The sequence below is a fragment of the Phaethon aethereus genome, assembly GCF_964289735.1.
Source record: "Phaethon aethereus genome assembly, chromosome: 7".
NCBI classification, from domain to species: Eukaryota; Metazoa; Chordata; class Aves; order Phaethontiformes; family Phaethontidae; genus Phaethon; species Phaethon aethereus.
Genome location: NC_138583.1, coordinates 30,185,209 through 30,209,468, shown reverse-complemented (window position 1 = coordinate 30,209,468; position 24,260 = coordinate 30,185,209). Strand labels below are relative to the sequence as shown.

The window sequence follows — 24,260 nt, the reverse complement described above, 5'->3', positions numbered from 1 at the left end:
GGATGTCTCCTCCTTGCCTTGTGCATACAGCTTGAGGATATCACTGCTTCAAACAATGACAGATTTTAAGTAAGTATATTCAGAAAGCTCAACTAAAAGAAATCACTCAGCTGTCAACCCCTTTCCAAAAACAAGGACTGGGTTAAACATCAAGCTATCAAGCTTCAGGCTGTGAAGGTATCTGTGATTCCCTCAGGGAGTCGCACAAGGCTTTCTGTTCCCTGCCTTACCCCACCCAGTAAACCCAAAGCACCTTCCTTCTCCTGTCTCTGAAGAAGATGAGCTCTGTATCCCATGGTACCACTCATAAGGGGACAACTGCATGAAATCTGCATGTGTATTTTTGAAAGCATTGGTATACAGTATTCAACACACACCACAGTTGTGCTGGTATACTACGTTTCTGACCTTGTCAGCACATAGAGAAGAGAAACAAGCTCTATATTTTTAGAAAAGAAGCAGAGAGAAAGATCTGCCTGGAAAGCAAACATGGATTAGGTGTTGTTAATAGCTTCTTAAACTGTCAACAAAGTATTTACTTAAACTCAGAACAGAGAATCACCTTCAAGATGGGTAATTCTCATGAAAGTGGCTTTATTTTTAAACACCCCATGTCTGGAGCTCCATGATTATATGGGGCTCTCAACCAGATTTTTGTTTTTGAAGTAAAGACTTGATTCCAGACTTTCTTGTCATATGGGAAAAATGGAAAACGTGAACTTGAAAGGCTCAAAAAGCAGAGTGAAAACAAAAAGCATTTAAAATGTATAAAGACAAAAAAAACGAGCCTTATAAACAAATGGGACTGACAACATTGCTTCATCTAAATTCTTTTTTCTTCTACTTAGTGGGAGATGTTTCTCAAGACTTAAAATAAGTGTTGTTTTGTATCTGCAGGGCTTTCAGCAAGTGGCTGCCACGTTACGAAACTCTCTGGATTCCAGCAATGCACATCTCTGCTCTCTGCTGCACTTGGAGTATCTGGGAAAAGGAGGAGGAAAACAAGTTTATAATTTCTAAAATTATTGCTGGTTTTGCGGTTGTGAGGCTTTCTGCAGTGTACAAGAATAACTTGTTTGTGACATCAGAAAAATAAGGATATGCAACCTAGAGCACGTTGTCCTCTCCATAGATACCACTCTATGCTCTGTCAAATAACCTTGGGTTTCATCTGAAGGTCGAGTCTCAGGACTTTAGGAAGCTGCATGCCATGGGGGGCCAACTTGAGACCCGGGCATCGTGATGCCATGCATGAGGACAGCCTTGTTCCGACTTCCCCAGCCATCTGGGCACCAAGACAACACAGACTCGGCACAGTCCCGCTGCTGGAAAGGCCCGTGAGAGAAACGAGTGTATGTTAGAGCACATGTCGAGCCCAGACGCAGAAAATGGCAACAAATGGGGTATAACTACGCTTTCCGTAGCAGAAGAAAAGGTCAGGTCCCTCATCTGTAATTGGAAAAGTCACATATCCTCTTGTTGTTCCCAGCAAAACAAGGGGAATTAGGTCCTCTGTGCCATGCTTTCCCCTCCTGTCAACTATAGCTAACATCAGTCTAGTGAATAAATACTAGCCTTACTCAAAGCTAAACCCATTCCTGTTTTTAAGGCACTTTGAAAAGTACAATATTAAGCTGCAAACAATGCCCACGCCTCTGTCCTCTCTCTCATCCAGTCCTTCCAGTCCTCAAGGCAGCAACTGTGTTTTTTTCCCAATAGAAAGAGGTGTCTTAAAAGCAGACTTACTAGAGACTGTCGGAAACAATCTCGACAATCATGCCTGTTCCAGTGCTATCAGCTTTCTAGATTGGCTGCCAGTTGGCATTTGACTAGCTAAGAAAAAAGATTTAGCACAGGATGCCAGATCCCAGTTCTCAGTCGCTAAAATGCTCAAGTAACAAAATGAGTTGACCATTGTTTCTTATCACCAAGCAAACAAACTACGTTGGCAGGAAAACTGCGTTTGGAAAGTGATTCCCTACATGACTGAGATGGGCTCTGTTGCTATAAATGCCAATTCTCACATAATGCTGGACTCCAGGTAGTCATTGGCACGCTGCAGGACACTGTCAAAAAACCTAGCCTGCAATTTGATGTCAATGTCTTGCTTTCAGTTCATCTTCTGTTGCTCTGCAGGCTGTATTTGTTACCACAGGAATAACTATTGGTTTCACAGTGCAAGATTTTCAGTCATAACTGGCTGTCTTTTACATTCAATTTTAGCCATAGCTAAGATGCTACCTGGATCAGGTCGGTTTTTAAACAAGCAAGCAAGAAACTACCAAATTACTGATCTGCAAATTGCATGTATTGTTTAAAATACCCTCGTCTACAGATATCTACAGTCTTCATGAGTCAGTCTGTAGTCCTTTCCCTTTCAATCAGTAGGAAAATACTAATTGGCACATGGACTAGCACACCAGACAAAAGAGGCAGCTTTTCCCATGGAAATCAGTGGGAATGCTTCTGTGCACTTCAAAGGGCAGAGAAGGATGTCCCAAGCAAGCACATCCATTTTATAGCCTCATCAATGCCAATCTTCTGACCTGAAAGTGGAATATGTGAATCACAACAGAAACGGGCCCACTTCTGTGCTGCCGCGGACCAAACCAGGAGTGTTATCTTTGGCCGACTCCACCAAAGGCAGGAAGTAGGAGACCGGCACTCACCCTCTCCACGTTCTCTGCTGGCCTCCAACCTAACGAGCAGGCGACTTCAAGTGAGGTGGAAGCAGGCTACCTGAGGGACCGTCAGTTTCCTACTGTAGGTTGCCTTAGAGGAAAAAGGAAATTCTTCTGGAACAATGCAGACAGAGGCTTTAAATAACAATCTGAGAGGTGCTGCTTTCTGGAAGTTAAGTGTTTTATCACAGGTCTCCCAGCAAACCCAGAATGCCTTGGATCCCATAGCTGACAGGTTCACAGTGCAGTGCCTGAGCTAGCAGAGGGAAGCATGCAGCCAGCCACATAAAGCCAGAATGGAAAATAATGATTAACAAAGATCATTTTCTCCCTCATTTTCTGTTTCTGAGCATAGCTTGTAATTCATTTTATTCATCCACAGCCAGTCCCTGTGCAGTTGTAGTACAAAGCAAGCTCTCAATCCCAGAACAATTAGAGGAGTCATCACCACTGACTGGTGCCGTTGGCAGGATGGTTAACTGTCAATCCCCAAAGCAAAGGCCAAGGCAGACTGCGTGTGCAGGACACATGGGCGAGCTCATTAACAAAATCTAAAACCACAAGGCACCCCGGAACCGGGGCAGTGCTGGGACATCACACAGGCACGGGGACAGCCAGGTGACTCTTTTCCCACCGACTCCATGATCAGGTCACCGTGGCTTGGCGTCTCCGAGGGAAGGTGCTACAGGTGGCAAAGGATCCTCCAACACGCCAACCTGTTGCGGGGCGAGATCTCAGGTGCACTGCCTGATCAGGTTTGACGACATTTAAGCCCTCAGAGTTTAGAAAGACACCGGCTTTTACTACTGCTTACATTTTAAACAGTAGCATGATTCACACCGCGAATCCCGAGGCGCTGCCTGAAAAGGAAAATCGGAATGCATACGCCCTGGCCAAGCCCGTCTGTGGGACGCTGCCTGCTGGGGGGGTTGTTTAAAAAAAAAAACAAAAACAAAAAAACCAACCCACAAAAAACCCAACAAAACAAGAAAGCAGCCCAAAGCCCGAGCGTCGCGGCCCGCCGGGGAGCGCGGGGCGGCGGGGCACGGAGAGCCCCAGCAGCCCGCGCGGGAAGGCCAGCAGCGGCACGGCAGGCAGCGGCACGGCGAGCAGCGGCACGCCGCGGGGCCAGGCGTGCCCGAGCAGGCTTCACGGCGCTGCCCCAGCGACGAGCCCCGGCGCGGCGGGAGGCTGGGAGCTGCCGCAGGGACCCGGGCGGGCCTCACCAGAGCGAGCCCCCAGCCTCGGGGCAGCCGAGCTGCTGCTGGGCGGGAGCCGGAGCCCGGCCCCGCGGCCGGGGTAGTCCTGGTGTTGCCGCTCCCGCCCCGCCCGCGGCGCAGCTGCGGGGCTGCCCCAGGACACCAGCTACAGTTCCCGGCATGCTCCGCGCCAAGCAAAGGACTACAATTCCCGCCAGGGATTTGGCCGCACAGCTCCTTTCGCCGCTCCCGAAAGACTTCAATTCCCTGCAAGCACCGGGGCACGGGAGCCAGGATGAATGCCCGGCGTCTGGGTGCGGCGCCGCGCAGTGGAGGCAGGGAACTGTAGTTTTCGCGGAAGGTGCGCCTTTCCCCCAGCACTCCGCATGCCAGCGCACCGCGCCTGCGCGCCGCCGTGAGGTCGCCGCCATGCCGGAGGGGAAGGCCGCGTTCCGGGAGGTGCTGCCTAAGCAAGGTATTGGCGGGGCGCGCGCCCCGGCAGCCGGCGCAGCCGGCCCGGTCCGGCCCCGGCGTTAACACCCGGCTCTTCTCTCCCCTTGCAGGGCAGTTGTCGGTGGAGGACGCGGCCTCCATGGTGTTGTGCAAGCCCAAGGTGCTGCCCCTCAAGTCGGTCTCTCTGGAGAAGCTGGAGAAGCTGCAGCGGGCGGCGCTGGAGGCGGCGCGGCCGCCCGAGGAGCCACCGCCGCCCCAGCCCTAGCCCCGGCCCCTGGGAGGGAATGGGGACAGCGGCTCGGAGGTACCCGCTTTTAACGGAGCTCGCGGATGAAAGGCCGGTCGAGGCCACAGGCGGTGCTGCTGGGCGGGGGAGCGGGGCGGCGGGAGGCTCCTTTTCTGGCGTTTTTCCGTGAAAGTTCCACTTGCCGCTTTCGTCCGCTCCGTTACGTCCGGCAGGTAACGGAGAACGCCGGCAGGCGCTGCTCTGTGGCCAGGGCCGGTTGGATAACGGGAGGAGGCGAGTTAGACGGCGCCGCCGGTCCGATAGCGGCTTGTCAGGCTGGCATGCCAGCGCCCCGGGAAGCGGACGGGCTGCAGCCCCGGCTCCGGGAGCAGGTCACCTCCCGACCCTGCAGCGGCTATTCCCAGCATTTCTGAACACCGGAAACCTTGGCACGAAACTGCAGAACGTAGGGGAGCAGGCGGGGTTCCACCGTGGTGCTGTGAAGGAGTCTGCCCTAGATCCATCCCGCTCTTCAGAAGGGGCTTGGGCAAAGCTGCGCTGTAGAGACACGTTCAAAATACCTCTGTGCCAGCCTAGACACTCCTACGCAAGTCACTTGCTTTCAAAAAACACATTTGGTAAATACTTACCCTGAGCTTAATTACCCGATGTTTTTCTGTGGATTGTAATAAAAAAAGGCGGGGTTAGTTGTACAGCTTAACTGCACATGCCTCAGAGATTTGAAGAGAGTTAAATTCGTTCTGTTTAAAAAAAAAGCGGCAGCAGAAAGGAAAGCTTCACAAAAAATATTTTTTAATATGCTTTACCACAACTTTTCACTTTTCCGGTTACATAGAAAAAAAAGAGACAAGTTTGGTACACGGGGGCTTAAAAACCAACCAGCATTCTCCTCTGGAACAGACTAATTTATCTTATGACCCAACTCCATTTTCTTGGGCTCTTTAAAATAAAGAAACAGCTATTTTTCCTCCCAAAGCACAGTATTTCTTCAGCAGCAATGGAAATGGGATCACAGCAGCTTAACTTGACCCTTCTATAAAGCTTTGTATAAACCAGTGATTTTATGGTGACAACACTGTCCTTGAAAGAAAGAGCGGCAGTCAGGCATCGATGCAAACATGGAATGATAAGGTCATAAACATATGGCACTTAAGAAGATAGCTTATTTGAAGGCACCACCATAGCAAAGTGGCCAGTTGTTCCACTATATGCCCAAAGAAATAAGTTTTCTTTCTGAAATTTATAAAAACTATTTAAAAACAAACAATTTGTACCCAAAACATGTGCTTTTAAAAAAATATGAACTGTGCTAAGCAACTCTTAAAATTTTGGTATATATGTGTATACCTATATACATACACACACCAAAAAAGCATGCGTGTTTGTATATATATAGATACCTATTTTCCCTTTAAACTTTTAAGGCTTCAGGAGTTGGTCCTCACATTCAGTAGCTTTCTAGCTTAAGACGACCTCCATCTCCTTCGCTCACAAAACGCTTTCTGCCCCTGTAAGAAAGTAGAAAGTATCTTTTCAGTAAGTTCAAAGTAGCATCACTTGTGTTTTCTTACCTATCACTGAAAAGAATTTTCTCTTGGTCTTGGGAGTCAAATACAAGGTTCAGCAAGATCAGCTGACATTCTTGATCACTGATAAATTGCTTAAAAAAGTGAATCTATCCAAATCTTACATCTAGGTTTATTTGTAAGAAGCCTTTCAAAATTTGCATTGTCAAGTGCTTTCTACTTTGCTTACCTTCCATTGTTCACAGTTCCAAAAGATGCTAGTTTGAGAACATAGGAATGGTGGTGTTTCTATCCAAAACTGAAACGCGTAAGCCAAAAATGCCTCTCAGTGTATTAATGGTAACTGAAGTATAATCAAGCTTTTGTTGCAGCAATGACTTTCAACCCTCCCACACCCCAAACCTGTAAAACAAATATTTGATACCAAGATACACACAAACTCAGTTTTAAGTTTAAAGTCCACAAATGGAGGCTGTTTTTGATAAAGACACTAACATTTCAAAATCTGAATTTATTGCAAGCTGTCAAGATGGTTTAAGAAGCCTAACAAAACACCCAAATGTGCAAATTTTCCTGATGCAGAAAATTGCAAAGAATAGTTTTAACATCGTATTTCAAAATTTACACGTATTCCCCACAGGAAATGAAAATTATTTATTGTATTATGGCCACTAAGGAGAGAATCAGAATACTGATTAGCTACAGTTCAAACAGCATTATTTATGCTATGGATAAGTAAATAAATAACAAAACAAAAAGCACTATACAAACATGACAGATACAAAGGGATCAGGTGTGTACAGCTCATTCCACAGAAGTGTCCTATTCCTTTTGATGTAAGCATTAGAATTGGTTGTCTTGTCTTGGAACTGCATTCATGACGTTTGGTATGTTTAAACCATTTTTTTAAGCAATTTTTTTTCCCCCACTGTAGCTGACAGTTTTCCACTGCCACCTACATGAATCATTGCCACACCTGAATCTTCCCTCTCGGTACTGCACTGATCTCTACCAAGCCAATCAGCACAACAGAGGGGAGAGGAGGCAGGCCTTCATCCTCTGGAGAGCACACAGGTGTGCTGCCTGGGACTTGCCAGAGCCTTACTTTCCTCAAGTATATATCCCAGCCTCCACGTAACAGGTTTCACATCAGTGTAGCTGCTTAATAAAATTTTTACCAGTCTAACCCTCTGTTTCTCCATCCTCCATAGTTTCCAGTTCCAATCTGTAATATTTTGGTCATAAGATCTTGCTTTCTGTTACCTACAATGGGGACAAAAAGCAGTGCCTTCACCTATCTACAATAAGACAAGTACCTTGAAGGGCAGAGGTCTCTCAGTGGTTTGGAGATCATTCCAGCCTGAAAGCATTCCTCTACAAACCGCTCAAGCACAGAATACGAGTGTGGCACATCCAGGTTAATATCTGGGATTTCACAGTAAACTCGTTCATAGCCCTGCAATGTAAGAACTCGAATAGTGATCTAGTTATTCTATGATTTTACTACAAATTTTTTAAATACTCTTTCGCACTCGGAAGATTTATTTTTCCATATAGTTTCATGTATACTAATGACAGTTTCAACAAACCTAAAGCAGAGCAGCTGCAAGTCAGTGGAAAATCAAGGTCGAATACCAGCCAATACCATGGTGTTACACAACTACCTGTCTACATAGAAACACCAGCTGAATTTTTAACTTCTAAAGAAGTCAGAAATCCAGACAGCACAGAATGTGTATGTTAGCCTGGCTGCTATCGCATGGGTAGTAACACAAGGAAGAAAAATTAATTTTTCTTCCATGTAAATGAAAAAAAAAAGTGTCCACAAATCTCCATCACAACAGTTTATGCAGTATGGGAAACACTGGTGACAGCCAGAGATGACTTCATCACTTCCCGCCAGCAGTATGGCTGGGTAAATTTTGACACAAGTCTGTGTGGTACCTAGTTTGCCCTGGGACAGAAAAGCTGTCCTATATTAATATCCAGAAGGAAAGCCATGGATGATTCCAACTGTGTAAAATACTAGCTTCTATATACTGTTCTAATTGACATTTTTAATTAAGGGAGTCCTTATTGTACTACTTCAATTATGAAGAACTACTGGATAGAAAGAAAAATTATATTTAAGAAAAATGAAGCTATATTGCAGCATTTTAAATTACTAGTTTTAACCATTTAATTATATAGGACCAGTTGGAAGTCTTTGAATGAAGATTCAAATATTCTGTACCTTGCAGTTCTACAGAGAGCTTACTGCTCAGAATTAACTTGTACTTCTTCTAGTACATAGAATCATTTAGGTTGGAAAAGACCTTTAAGATCATCAAGTCCAACAGTTAACCCAGCACTGCCAAGTCCACCACTAAACCATGTCCCTAAGCACCACATCTACAAGTATTGTACATGTACCAGTGACAGATTATTTGCATGGGATACAGAATGACCACGGAGAATTAAAAAAAAAAGTAGCCGTCAGCAACAGACTACAAATAGCACTTAAAAGAAGATAAAAACTATACAAATTTTGGAAGACCTTACCCAAAATTCTCTAAATGCCACACTTACTCTTTTCATTTGGTCCATAGTAATCACAGAAGACCTCCAGAGAAATTTCAACAAATCCAGTATCATTTTAAAGGTCTTTTCTCCAGTTGACTCCAAAACCATTACAATGGCCTGAAACAAATCATGCAGGTGTTTTAACTAAAAAGAAACGGTGGTTTGAGTACATGTTGTGTAAGCATATGAGGTGCAAGAAGGAGTGACCGCAGCATTATGTATTTTCTGGGGAGACAAGTCCATTTATTACTTGCACTCAAGTTATTTGGATAAAGATAAAAGGTATGAAAAAATAGGACTAGACAGAGTGAAAAGCATTGCCTTTCTGGCTTGGGTTTGAGAGATACATGATTGTATCTCTCTCTCTCTAAATATGTATCTCAGGATCTGTAGCGATAGCGCAAGAGGTAATGGTTTTAAATTAATAGGGGGTAGATTTCAACTAGAGATAAGGAAGAAATTTTTCACAATGAGGGTGGTGAAGCACTGGCACAGGTTGCCCAGAGAGGTGGTAGATGCCCCATTCCTGGAAACATTCAAGGTCAGGTTGGACGGGGCTCTGAGCAACCTGATCTAGTTAGGGATGTCCCTGCTCACTGCAGGGGGGTTGGACTAGATGGCCTTTAAAGGTCCCTTCCAACCCAAAGATTCTATGATATCCATATGGCTGCTACAGTACAGATGGCAGTTAATTCATTTTGTGAAATTAATTTTGTATCTATGATTTTATTTTTTTTGTATTTGTGATTTCAGAAGAACTTCAAAGTTTAAAATCTACAGATCTCTACAACCCCCATCAGCTGAAAGGATTCTGGTTTTCTATCATGAAGGAATTTTCTAAAAGGAGTCAATTTACAGATAAGAAAATTTTTTTGATTGTGGGTGTTCAGCTTTATCGGTAAACAGCCATTTCCCAATTTGGCAGATAAAGGAGTACAAATGGGAACAGTCTCCCAGATGCAGCAGAGGAGATCTTTCCTTCATGTAGTCTGGTTCTGAAACATCTCAGAGCTTTTACAAATATGCTATATGGAACAATCCCACCCTGAAAAGGAAGTTCTATAACTTAAAACAGGTAACACCTATTAGAATACCCAAATATCTGAAACTGAAAAGAAACAAACACCAAAACAAAGCGTGTTTCTTGCTGCTATTCCTCAGCTGAAAATAAACCAAGCTCTTTTTCAGGAATCTGTAATAATCTGAATTCAACTATTTACACAACAAACAAAAATTAGTTCTGGATCTTCCCAGAGTTAGCAGCTTATTTGCTGCACAGTGTGCACACAAACAAGCACACAAACTATTAACTTTACATGAAACAATTTAGCTATTCAAATAATATCAGAACTCGCAACCTGAGCTTCAGATTCCAGTTATATTATTTGCATGCCCACAACAAAACAAAACCTGTTGGTATTACTGACAATCATTAAAGGGACTCTGATTACTCCTTACTTCATATACAAGTTCATGGTGAAAATGGGGTACTTCCAGTTCCTGAAGACAACGTTCAGCTTCCAGTACATCTCCAGAAAGCAAATACTCTTTCAGCAACATATCAATCTGTTGAATTTTAAAACAAACAAAAAGCCCAACACTAATTAGGTATAAAATTTAAAAGCTGTCAACTGTTTTGATAGCCTGCAATCAACCCAGCTGCAAGTTCCTGAAACTTGCTGCTAGTGTTTTTATAATGTAATTAAATTGAGACATTATCAGCAACCTGAAGCACAGTGTAGGCCAGACACCTGTCCATAGCATTAATACAGACACACAAGCACCAAAAACATTGCTTTCTAAGATGTGTAGCCCCATAAAAGGCTAATATGGGTACGATTAAGTTTATCTTCTCCCCTGAACTCCTATCGTTACATTCAACCTAGAAATTATAACATGACCTTTTCCTTTAAACCTGCACACTTCATAGCATGGATCACTAAACATTCCTGTTTCTTCCTCTCTTTTTTTTAAGTTATTACTGTGCTTTTAATCAGTGATGCCAGATAATAATAATAGTTTATCTAGTTTAGACAGTTTCATCTTGGCTCTTCTAATTACTTCACCATTTTATATTGTAAGCTCTTAAAAAGTGCTTAAAAGTTTTGCTTAAAGCAAAAACAAATGTGTACTTGCAAACACAGAATACCGTACTAGCATGTTCCCACCATTGACAAATACTACAGAATCAACAAAATGATCTACACTACATAAATTTTTAAAGACTACTTTGTATAAATAAATTATTTAAAAACTCCAAAAATAAAAACAACATTCAGAACATAATTTTGCTACACGATGTATGTATCTCTTCACTCCATCCCAAACAAGATAAACTCAGACAAACAGTAAACTCTAGCGAGAAGAGTTCTGCAGAAGTCAGTTACCTCTTTAACAAGGTGTTTCACAGACTGCTGGCCACCTCCTGACCCCCACACATTGTCAATACGCTTTCCACCCTTTGTCATACTCAGCAACACAGTAGCTCGGTCCAGCGCAGCTCTAGAAAGCAAAGTTAGCATTTTAAAAAGTTATTACAGAACTTCATTAAAAGGCATCTGTAACTTCCCCTGCTGCCATTCCTCTTTGGGCAAAGCAACCAGATCCCTGGGAAGAGGTCAGGGTTAGCAACTCCATAGGGACATCTGGATCAAGAAGCCAGCAAGCTAGCTCCCCACATTGTCTTTCACCACCTTTACACTTTCGGTTATACCATGCTAAGGACAGGTAACAATCCTGTGGTGGCTGCAGATCTGAATCATCAATGCAGAACCTGAAACATCCTCATGAGAAAGAACTTAGTATGTTCTTATGCAGAGATGGATTATATCCAGGCTCCTCCAAGAATGCAACTTGGCATGTATACCTCAAACAAAAATTGCTTCCACACTGAAGAACAGCTTTCTACTGAAATATTATTTTCTAATGGGGTCTGAAGAATTATGAAACCTTGTGAATTTAAGCCAAAACAGCACTTCAGAAGTCAAGTATGTAGTTGCAAAAAGATGGCGTGAACTAAGGAAGCTTGCTATTTCGTTGAGAAAAGAATGAAAAAGGAAGTAAAGTGGAAAAAGGAAATCTGAGATCCAGTTAAGCACCATACAGCTAAAGAAGGAACAGTTTTCCCAAGCCTCATACTGCGGGCTAGCCAATAACAATAACTCTATTCACCAAGACTTAACAAGCAGAAAATACAGGTCAAGAAATAGCAAAGGCAGCAAAGCATCCCAGATGTGCAATATGCAGGCTACAATCCTTCAAATCACAGGAGACATTTGTATAACTGACAATGTCCACAATTCGAACCCTCAAGTTAGGCAGCTAAGCATTTCCCTTCCTTCTAAAAGTACTCAAATATAATCACTACAAATGGAAATTTCAGAAGCTGCAAGAGTTCAGCACCTGCATTTCAAGCCTGAAACATACACTTACGGGGGAGAAATAATAAAACATGACTAGTTATTAAAATGTCCCTCTTTGTCAGAGATTGCTTCTTCAAACTTCTCGCCCTGACATGGAAAACAATTACACTTCTTGATAAATAAAGCATTACAAAGAAAGTCTGGGAAAGCACTGCATGAGCTTCAAACCTTTATAAGGCAAAACAGTTAATCCCTTGTGTATTTCACAGCATATTTACAGCAGCTGTCCTGATGCTATATTTACTCATTAATCACATTAAAGCTTTTTCTAAAGACAAAACCTTCTATAATCACTTCTTGTTTCAGCTCTTTTCCCACCCTCAAACAGAAGCTGGACAACAAACCTGACAAACTGAACTCAATAAATTTTTCAGGTCCTTGCAATATTTATCCTCTGACCCAACTTATTCTGGATTTTGTTGTTGTAATCGTTGCAGGCTTTGGGGGTTTCTTTTTTATAATTTTAAATGAAAAAATAAGAAGTTATAGAGAACCAATTATTTATCCTGAAGTCCTAAATTCCTGATCATTATCTTTGGCATTTGGAATAGAAGACTGCAGCTATATAGAAAGCAAGAAAAGTTACCGAGCTTGGACGCAATCCACAGTGCCTTTGTAACCATCGATGTAGGTACTGCTTAGAATCCCATCTCCAACAGCTCTAGCAATAAACTGGCCCACCAACTGCAACAGAACAGAAGCATTTTTCATTAAATTTTGAATTTAAAAGTAGTTTTAGGTAGACAATTATAACGTCTTTGGTTTTCAGATTTTATTTAAACTAGCCATCTCAAAGTAAAAATACAGCCTGGGAAATTGGTAGGGGATTACAGACAGTAAGACAATCCATAGATATTTTTCAAAATACAGAGTCTCTTTCAGTTTACTTAATCAATGTTAGCCACAATTTAAAAGAAAAAGCTTTTGACTACTAGCATAAAACTTTACAAATATACCTGTGGTGCTCTGGGAGAATCCAACACCAATTCAGGTAGTTCTTTAAGCAGTCTATCAAATGATTTTTCCACATCAGTTTTGCTTACTACTGTCCCACAAAGGTCAGAGATAAGCTTAGATGTCATTTCCCTGTGACTAGCCTTGCCCTCTAATGCCAAGGAAACAGCCAGCACTGGCACACTGTATTTCATTTCACCAAGGTTTAAATCCTTCAGCATCTCCTAAATAAGAGTTAAAAAACAAAACAGATTAAGATTTCATAATTCTTATTGTATACATAATATAAATATATTATTAATAAATAAATATTTATGCACTTGTATTTATATATTTACATACAAGCTTCTGTTCATGTAATGAATATAACTGCTTAGGTATTGTTATTGCACATTTCTTGCCAACATCTCATTTATACACTCATTTATAGCTAGCAGTTGGATTCTCTTGTATTCTACAGGTTTGCCCCCTAAAATAAATAAGTAAAAAGGTACGCGACATACCGAAACTTCGTTAGTATCTCCATGTTCAAAATATTCCTGTATGATTGGTGTTAAAGTTTTTTCAAATGCTCTTTCATCCAGAGGTAAAACTACTGTTTCATAGATGCAGTTCTCCTATTTAAAAACACAACAAAACCATATACCCTTTTGTACACAATACTGTCTCCTCTTACATCTTAGGCAGTGCTAATAGCATCAAAATGTATCTTCTGAATCCTTAATGCTTTAGTCTTGGTAGTCAGTATTCTGCCAGAAAACATGAGATGTCTCTACCATTAAACTCTGGACAATGCTGGCTGAATGTCATGCTTTCTTGTATTTTGAATTTACTGTTAGCTGAATTCAACTGAAAGGCTGAATTTACTGTTAAACAATGGTAAACACTCCAAACTCTGTTCCTAGGATTCTGCTGACCCCATATGAACACAGAGATCAAGTGCGTATGAACTGAAGGGAGAGCAATAGAAAATCTTGTCCCAGCCCAGCAACTAGCTGTGCCACAGCACAAGGTTTAACTTTCAGCATCTTTCCCTGGAAGTGGCACTCCCAGTTCCTGACAGCAAGCCCGCCTGTGTTCCCTCTTCCTTAGTGACTGCATGACGACAGCATGTACACAGAGAAAAGGTATTTTCAGAGTATTTGTGAGCAAAGACATTCCCTAAGGGGAAAAAAGAATCACATAGCAACTGCCTCCTGTATAACCTGGTCCTGCAGAATTCCAGCACAACCAGATCTCCCCACTGCAATTCAGCTCCCTACTCCTCACAGACTACAGAAGTAACATTCAGAGCAATACTACAAATTACAGAAATCTGAACAAAGAAGTTTTCCAACTAATGCTTATTGGAAAGAAGCTTTCCATGATCAAGTAGAATAGCAGAAGTCCAAAAGCCTGTCCTTCCATCACATCAGTCTTCATTTTCAACCTTAGAAAAGCTAAGCATACAGAAGTTCCATGGAATATTCATTCTTCATTATACTTGCTTTTAAGCACTCGTCAGCTTCATCTTTAATAGCTGTCTCTACTAATGGAAGTGTTGAATTGCAGGGAAAAAAATTATACTGGAAGAAAGTTTTGGTATTCCCACATACCATCCTCTCAGCAGCTATGGCTACAACAAACAGCCTCTGCTCAAAGGACACCACCATTGCTCTGCTTATGTTATACAGAATTTACTTGCAGTCTCATAATTGTATTGATCTCAGAAACTTTAGTAACTGTGTTTGTAATCAGTGTTTCCTTTCCTCGGTAATTTAATGTTATAAAGCACCCTTTGCGCAATAAGCTTTACTCCTCACCCCACCCCATCCCCCCAATAAGATGGCTGTAAGGTACAATCTTCCACAACATATCCTAAATAAATACATGCAAACAAAATATCAACTTTGCAGTAGTTTGAAGTGTTTCTACCAAGCAGATTCAAGATACTGTGAATGCTGGGAATACAGGGAAGAGAAAAATCCATAAAGGATACTGTCCCAGACTAAAGTCCTAACTTGTGAAAGTCTGTGTGGAATTTTTCATATGGTGCCTGTTTGCAATACAGAGCAGCGTTGTGATATTCTATGAGAACCAGCAGCGAAAGAACACGCCTGGGAAAAGGGTGCTGCCTAGCCAGGCGCAGAAAGAGAGCTTGTGGGGTAAGATTTGTGAGTGTTACAGTACGACACATCTACACCAGTTGTCTTTAACTAGGCAATAATCCGTTCATGAACATAAAAATGAGCATTTAGTACAGTCAGGCTGACATTCACGTAACTCACAAGGTCAAACTTTCATTAATATAAGCATCACAGCAATTGAAATCAATAAAGGGAATAAAAACCAACACTGCAAAGAAATTATTTGCCTACCTGGTCATCATCATAGTTAGGATCCTTAATATCTACTTCTTCCACATCATACACTTGACCTGGTGTTCCCCAAACTCCTTTACCGCCTGCTCCACCTGGCAAAATATGGGAGAGTAAGCAAGGATCACCAGTTTACGAAGAATACTTCTGAGTTCAACCCAACATTCTTAAAAGTGATGTATCACTGCTTGTGCCCACCTCCTGACTAACAAGATATGCTGAAAAGGGTGTGTTTGTATGACACGTTCCCACTTCAGCAACCAGTCTTTTCATCACTTTCCAGTACGATACTAGAAGCAGCATGAAACTGCACAAGAACTACTGAAGGTTGAAACTGTACTTTCGAATATAACAATACTTTAAGTTTGTATTAATAACAGTCCTGTGAACCACCAACAGTTCGAATTTGTCTATTAAATTTGCTAAGAAAAGGTACTTACCTTAAAGACAGAAGTTGATGATACACATACAGAATTTTCTGATAAGAATGCCACCTACCATTAGCTCCTATTGCCACCTACTGTCTAGCAAAGAACCAAATGCCAGCACAGCGACTGTTGCTTATGAAAATGATTCCCAGAGGAAAAAAATTTACTGTTTTGGACAGACTCTTCCTGACACTACTCTCTTATGCTACACCAACCTTTCTTGGGTAGACCCCTTCCCTTTCCAGATCGGGATCGCCTGTCCAGGAGTTTCCCCTTAGGGCTCGTTGGTACGACAACTCCAATCTTCAGTGTCTCTCCATTGTCACTAACGGAGTCTCCTCTCCCAGAATCTCTAGAAGAATTTTTCCTCAACCGTCTCTTTGCTTTAGCATTTATTTTGGCTTCAGTAATTGAAGTTGCAGGAATCCAGTTTCCATTGATTTCAGTCTTTCGCTCCTCAGATCCACCATTTTCTTCATCACCGGAAAATGGAGCATCACTTAGATTCTCAAGTTCTTAAAAAGGAGACAGACCAAAAAAATCTGTTATAGTTTTAAACAGTTTTTATGTTAAAATACCAAAACACATTCCATTTAAAAAGGATTACAACATTAAATAGAACTCTTATTTCCAACAGTGTTAAGGCAAATGGTGTTGGCTTTAGAATATGTCTACACATTACAGTAATAAGGAGTTCCTTATTCCCCTGCACAAATTATCCACAATCTAAACAGAGTGTATGTCAAGGGTTGGAAAGCAAATGAATAAACCATTTATAAAAAGGTAAACCACAGAAAACCCCACCCTTGTTAAACAAAAACTATCAGAACTCCTCAGTGCATAAGATCTACGTGCCTAGTTCTTGCTCCACCCACTCAACTCTCGATCTAGAAACAAAACTATCAGTACAGTAAATTCTGTAACAACTCACTAATGTTAACAGACCAGTCACCAAAGTGAAATTAGTTCCCTAAATCATCAACCAACATTCCCCTCATTCAAGGAATCTCAAACAGCTCACCAGCTAAAAAAGCAATGATTTAGACTTACAAGAACACAAAAACATCACAACTCTTACAGGGGGGAATCACTTAACACAAAGTCTGGGCAGTTTGGTAACGAAGACTCATAGAATAAAGTCTTTTGAAACAGTATGATCTCTCTTCTCTATGGATTGCCCCTCACTGTGACTTCCATCAAGACTGTTTCTAAAATGGCCATGATTTATTCCCCAGCACAATCATATATAATAGCTGACTAGCTTTTTTCCATACCCAACAAAAAACCCTCTCACAACTTAAGGATGTAAATGTGTGAGCACGGAGAAGTGCAATAATTTCACTCTTTTGGGAAGTTAATGCACATTTAAAATTTGGATCTAAAGTCTTTTATTTCACAAAGTCAGGCTGTCCCTCACCTGAGCTATATGGTTCTGCAGCACATCTTACTGAGAGCATTAAGCGCAAAAAGCCTTCATCATTTCTTCTTCCCCTTCTTAAGCCATTAAGATGAAAAAAAATGTCTGGGGACCTGTTTTACATTCCAGTTAGTACCCTGGGAGTCCTTGCAAATTGGAAAAAACACATGCAAAGGGAAAAGGCTCAGTTCTGTTACACAGACCTGCTTTTCTTGAGGATTCAGTAGAGTCTCAAAACATACAACCTATAGCCCAAACCCTAGAAAGTGCAATGATGAGGCACACAGAAGCAGCTGGTTTTCCAGCTATGCCAAAACTACTTTATGGAGAAGTTCACTGCCATCAACCCAGAATATGAAGAGTATTTTAAATTTATATTTGAACTTAGCTGAATGTATTACTTCACTATCCCAATACATTCTAATTAGCAACATTCATTTGGCAATACTTCTCAGAACTGTATTTTTTCAATTCAAAACAGGTTCATGAAAAATTATTTTGAAAGCAAAGTGCACTAATAAAATATTTCCAAACTCAGAGTATTTACCCATATCAAAGAGAATTCTACACTACAAAATGAAGAGAGTTTGATGCAACTGCCTCCTTCATGATCAAAGAAATAACATTTAGATACTAGTGTTCACAGATGTGAATGCTATAGCTGAACAGTAATGTGGCCATTCCAGTCTAAGCTTCATCTTTCCACTCATTACTCCCACAAAAACATTCCTTTTATGCTTGCAGCAAGCTAAGAAAGAAAACCATGCATCACATTCAGGAAAAGATTCCCACAACACGCTTTCTCAGTTTGTCTAATATTTTAATAAAACAATGAGAGATTTGCGTAACGCTAGCAGAGGGGGGGGAAAAAAGCAAAACCAAACAGGTTTCCTTCCTCTCATTCCCCAGGGAGACCCCATCAGCACAACCAGCTCATCTCAGACAACTGAATTTAAATTATTCTTCTTCATGCTCACTCTCCCATGAATTTCTGCAGTCTAGACCTGCAATCTGTCTGTCCAGGAACTACACTATTCAATGACCACTTAATTCTTTCTCAGTTTCCAAAGAAAATGGCCAACAATTAACACAAGTCAGTCCTGAATCTGACAACTAAGGATAAAATGGGAGGCTGCAGTCCAACCTCCTTACACAATACTGATCTCAGGTTTGAGACTAAAGGAAATCCTCCACAGGAAACGTCCGACCCATAAGAGTTAGTATTTCTCACTGCATTACTAAGCTATTTTTTAATATAACACTATCACTTCCAGCTGCAACCTCTTTCTCCATAATACTATGACCAACTGGCCCTCCACTATTAGTTACCTAGTTAGGCTGAAAAAAACAGATTAGAGAGATACATTAATTTTGAATAATTTTTCTAAAATAGAATAGTTTTATGAAAAGTACATATAAAATTATGCAGATCTTCCCTTCAGTTTCTCATTTTGCCATGATATGCATACACATATATAAGCAGTAACAGTGTTCTGTAAACTTTACGACTTTGCTTACTATATATTAAAGAGTTATCCACATCGATCTTATTACCCTGCTATTAAGCCTAGCAGGCACACTTAAAATCTGTGGTTTTATGGTGCTACCTTAATTAACAAGGCATTCAGAAAGCACTTACCTACAAACAAATTTCATTTCACCAAATTAGGTCTATTTAGATACCTAGCAGTTTCCCACCTATTATCCAAATAAAATTCTAAAATGCTGAGAAGCAATGTACCTTCTACATTAAACTAATTTGGGTTTAAAATAAGAGCTCATATGGAGCATGTTGCCACTTCAAGTGCATTACATACCATCTTAATATATATGATTTTTTTCTGAAAAACATTTAAAACCTATGAAAACTGGTATAAAAAGGTCAGTGCAAATCATCACAGCCTTTGGAAGACACAGGAAACAACATTAAACCCTGTTGACATCACAAAACATGTTTGTGAGATCGACAAAACAAGTCAATTTCATTGCAGTCTCTAACATATATTCAGTAAAGTTTTCTCATGCCAGCCCACTTCCAGCCAAGCCTTTCATCATTTGTTTCCTCTAATTTTAGCTAAACAGCCACATAAAATCAGAATCTGTACCTCTCAAATGCACCTAGACATTTTACTTTTGAACTTACTCTTTTCGTCACACCAGCGCTACTGGAAGTCAGACGATAAGGAGTCCAGAGTCACTATTATTTAGCAAGTTAAAGAAATATTAACTTTACGATTTTAACAAATTTTGAAATATATGTAATCAAGCAGGATACTATGACAGATACTTGAAAGAACTAGTCTATAAATTTTTTATGAAACTTTTTTTTTTTTAAAAAACATTACTGTTAAAAAATTAACAGGTAATACAATTTTTCCATAGAGAACACTTCAGGTCAGCTAAGCAATTTTAGTAAAAAAAATATTGCCTATATTACTTACCTGTTGGGGTAACATAAATGTGCTCCTTTTCTATTTCCATAGTTGCTTAACAGAACTGACTGTGAAATGTAACGTTTTCCCTCCAAGGCCTAAACAGAAATGGAGAAGCTTAGGGGAAGAAAAGCACCTAATGAAATCCTAAAGAAGCAAAGGCTTTCACTCACAAAATACAATGCAAAAAAATAGTTAATTATAACTTAAAAAAACTATCAGTAACCACTGAAAATTTCCTGAGAAGGTAAACTTTGTAAAATGAGACAGCACCACCCTCAAACATATCTATCTAAGCGTTGATGTCTTAGCAGTTGTCAGTTCTGTTGCTTATAGAGGATGCACCAGGATAAAAGCCGTTATTTTAAGGGTAAAAGCCCTCTGTGTGCAGCTTTTTTTAGTTGATAAAAGCCACATCAACTTAGACTGTTCTAGTCTGCAAAGTGGTTATCTGTATGAGTATACAATATCAATGTAATTTCATCCACAAGAGAAATATTCTTCAGGTGAACTATACTGATAAAATGGTACCAATTTATCAAGTTCAGACCAGCCCTAGAAGACAAGCTATTTTTTGTTCCTCTCCTCAAGGCCATTGTCTTTATCTTTTACTGTATGCGTACATAGAGCTGTCAAGCTTTCACATCTCTGCTTTGGCACCCTTCAAACACCCCTTACAACCACCATTCAATCTGCAAAGGATAACGTTGACCGCTTCTCTTTTTCTGTTACTCTCTTACTCCCTCTTCCTAGCAGCTGCTATTGTACAAACCACCCCCTATCGCTGTGAAAGAGGTGGGATCATTCATCGTTCCTTTACGTACACAAAAAAATTAAGCAGCTCCAGAATTCCCCACAGACTTTTTCACCTGCAAGATGTTCACAAATCATTTTGTAGTCCTGTGAATATTACTGGTATTTGTGTCTGCCCCATAAGAATTCAGTGGCTCTTTACCACTTTCTCATCCTTTGCTGCCCCAAAAACAGCCTACCGTTGCGTTGCAAGATTATGACACCAAACGACAGCACTCCCTTCCCCTTTTCTTCTCCTTCTCTTTCCTCCCCTTATGCCCACTTGCCTACCACAGACCTATTAGCTGCAAATGATTCATCACAAACCGTTGGCAATAAAGAAACTCTGGTTTAGGGCACAGTATCAAGCTGTCAAGCTGATCTTGCATTTCCTAATGTCAACCCAAACACTTAAAAGCTTTGCATAATAAGAAGTCGTCCCTGCCCGACACCTTTTTTTTGAGAAAGGTTTTTTCTGAGTTACCTCAATGAATCATTCAGGAGTTCCCAAGTGTCACTGTTGGTTGAGAACTTTCTTGTATGGACCTCAGTCTAATCTGAGCAAACTACCTTGAAAGAACAGTTTTATTCCTCCTCGTGGAATATTCCATCAGTTGTCTACCTCTTCAAAAACAAGACAATGGAGAAAACCTGTATTAAATAACAATCATAACTTTCATCATTTGTAATCAAGTCCTAAATTTCAAGTGAGGAAATACTTATTCCATGTAAGACCCTAGTTGAAATTCTCCGCCTATGGCAACGTAATAACCATATTCCATATGCTGTCTTGTTGAGATTCAGCACCCTTTGTTTGCAACGAGGATGATGGAGTAACTGAGCTTTAAAATTCATGCTGTCATATCGATCAGGAGACATATTCCCAATTTAGCAATGCACCCTCTCATTAACTCAAGCCAACAGGTTTGCTTGGGCTTCACGATGCTAGTATTTATTACTGTATCAAAAAAATTCCTTTATATTTTGCAGAATTATACCTTACAGTATTACCAATCAACTGCAGAACATAATTTGAAAACCTGCGTTAAGAACATCAGAAGAAACAACCCCAAAATTTTACATTAGAGATTATACGTAAAGAAAATGGACAGAAGTAAATGTAAGCATCTGCAAAACAAGAATGCTGCAAGAGATCTTGAGACTAATCAGTGATACAAAAAGTACTTTTAAAGTAGTTCGGCAGATAAGGGCATTTCCTAAGTCACTGAAAACTAAAATACACTCAGCTCTCTCTACTCACCACCACCGCATTTACTTTTTCTAAATAAGCAACTCTGCCCCGGCAGCTAAATAGAGACAAATTAACGTTTAGGAACAACACACGCTGCAGAAGAAAACTTCCAAAACTTCTCAAGACCTTACGTCTATGCAAAACATCCCTGAGGAACTTCCACGCAGCTCAGGCGATTTTTCTCTTCTCCCTAACTTTAAACACAGGCTCCCCGTCACCAACGCTTCGGAGACCTGCAAACGCCAGCTGTTATTTCGCAGCCGCGCGCAAAAATCGCCAGGTAACATTTAACTACCCCTACAAAACCCGGGCTGCTGAAGAAATCAATGGCGGAACAACTCCGGCCCGTAGGAAAAGGCGTGACTGGGGGCTGACGGCCGGCGGGCGCACGGCCCTGGCACCCATCGCCCAGGCCCGGCTGCGGCCGAGGAGCACCCGCACCTCACGGGACGTGCCCTCAGCAACGCTGCCACGGCCAGAGGACAGCCGAGCCGGGCTGCCACCGTCGAGGGACCGGAGGCGGCGGGGCAGCGAGAGCGCGGCGGGGGGGCCGGGGATCAGTCAGAGGGAGCAGCTCCTCACAGCGCCAACCGCCCCTCAGCGATCGCCCCGCGGCCTGGCCACCCTCACGCACCCAGCAGGGCCGCCGCGCCCTCAGGGAGGAGACACGGCCGCCCGCGCCGGGCCGGGCCGTCTCCCCTCACAGGCCGCCCCCGCGACCGTTACCGACAGCGGCGGCGGCGGCTCGCGCACCCGGCCGATCCGCTCCCGCCGCTCCCGCCGCTCGGCCCCGCCCCCTCGGCCGCGCGCGCCCCAGCCTGCTTGTTTTTGGTTTTTTCCCCCCAGCGACACGGCCGCCAGCGGTGCCGCGGATTGGCTGGCTCCCGCCCGCCGCCGCAGCCAATCGGCAGGCGGGAATGCCGGTAGTGGGGACGGTATTCAGACCGCAGGAAAAGGAACGAGGGGAAAGGGCGAAACCATCTCGGCGGGGAGGGAGCGGGAAGGAACCATTCGTGCGGGGAGGGGGAGTGGGGCCCGTGGCTCCCGGCGGCGCGGCCCGTGAGGGGACGTCCGATTGTGCGGCGGCTGGTGGCAGCGGCCCGGCCGGCTGCGCACAGCGGCCAGGGCAGCGTTCACGGCGGGAGGTGAAGGAAGTGGCTCTATGTGGGAGTCGGAGAGACTTCTCCAATGCGGCGCTGCATGCTGCTGCTGCCGGCAGCAGCTTGGCTCCCTCCTGCTCAAGCCCTGTCCTGCAGGCCCTCTGGCATGTACCGGCCTACTCGGGATGTCTGACCTGGTGGTTAAAATAAAGCCGGTTTATGCTATCAGTGTAGTGATGCCGTCATTTCCTGACTTCTTAACGGTTAGGAGGCTCGTTACTGTCAACCTTTGACACGTTTCAGGTTCGCTCTGAAGTGACAAAACCCAGGATATGGAGAAGGGTTGCCCCCAGAGACCCTGTGAGGGGCTGGATGGGTGTTTGCAGGTCCAGGACAGAACCTGACGGGCAAGATGAGAAGCCTGCATGGACTAGCAGCACAGGCAGCCGTGGAAACGTTGACAGCTGTGCCTGGCTCCTCTTCAACATCGTGTTGTCCTCTAGTTAGAAATCAGTGTGCTTTGTTCTGAGGCAAAACCATCAGAAAAATAATGTATTGCCTCTTCGTTGTGTTGCTGTAGGCTAACATGGGGATTTCAGACCTTTTGATCCCTCTTCACAAGACCCCTCTACCCTCTTCTCAGCATTGGGTGTTACAGGGCAGGAGTTTAGAGATTCTGGCAGGACTGGGAAACACCACAATTGCCCCAGAGTTGGCAGACAGGATTCCAACTGTTCAGGCAATTCGACAGGTAAAAGATGCTGCTGCCACCTCCACTGCTGTAACTCTTAGCACTGTGCACGTTTAGGATTGACAGCATATCCATCCACAACCTTCCAAACTTTCTACCTTATTTGAGTTTCCACTTACCCTGTTTATTCTCTACAGGCTGCTGGAGGTCAGACACCTAATTGGAGATTATAGTCCCTTTCATTGTCATGTATTTTGCCTCCATTCACAATTTCTCCTAAAAACTCAAGCTAACCCTTTGTCTTCTGTCTGTAATTTGTCAGTCCGGAGAGCCCAAGCAATAGCAGTCCAGTGCTGTGAGGGAAGAAAATGGAGATCCCTTCTGCTTTAGTACATTTGCATTGCAGGATTTTTCAGCTGCCAGCAAGAGAATCCTCCTCAGTTAATAGGTTACGACTTGACTTTTCTAGTATTTTTACATATTTTTCCAGTGTAATTCTACTCCGAATCAGTGTACTTCTGAGTGAAGTAAGAGCCAAACTTTCCTTGTATAAAAGCCTCTGAATTAATTTACTGGCCCAGCTCTGCATGAATCATCAAAAGTAAGTTTAAGAATTAAAACAACAGTAATCTGTTAAAAGACTGTGCAGCACAATTGCTATATTTTTAATGATAAATACTTTCCGCATCAGACAAATGACAGAAAGAAAATGTTTCTTGTTCATGAAGACACTAAGTTGCAGAAATT

The 24,260-nt window shown here is 42.3% G+C and overlaps 2 protein-coding genes across 2 annotated transcripts; one reads left to right on the top strand and one right to left on the bottom strand.

Annotated features, from left to right (window-relative positions):
• Positions 1 to 4,309: 4,309 nt before the first annotated feature.
• On the top strand, positions 4,310 to 7,093 carry BBIP1 (BBSome interacting protein 1; the record flags this gene model as incomplete). Its single annotated transcript, XM_082002419.1, has 3 exons — positions 4,310 to 4,355; positions 4,444 to 4,637; positions 7,041 to 7,093. The coding sequence occupies 2 exons, from the start codon at positions 4,310 to 4,312 to the stop codon at positions 4,596 to 4,598; spliced, it is 201 nt and encodes a 66-aa protein (XP_081858545.1). The 3' UTR covers positions 4,599 to 4,637; positions 7,041 to 7,093.
• Positions 6,028 to 19,727, bottom strand: PDCD4 (programmed cell death 4; the record flags this gene model as incomplete). Its single annotated transcript, XM_082002418.1, has 11 exons — positions 6,028 to 6,088; positions 7,423 to 7,562; positions 8,675 to 8,785; positions 10,127 to 10,234; positions 11,056 to 11,170; positions 12,677 to 12,774; positions 13,047 to 13,268; positions 13,548 to 13,661; positions 15,402 to 15,496; positions 16,045 to 16,344; positions 19,688 to 19,727. 11 exons carry the CDS (start codon positions 19,725 to 19,727, stop codon positions 6,028 to 6,030), a joined length of 1,404 nt encoding a protein of 467 aa, XP_081858544.1.
• Between the last annotated feature and the right edge of the window lie 4,533 nt (positions 19,728 to 24,260).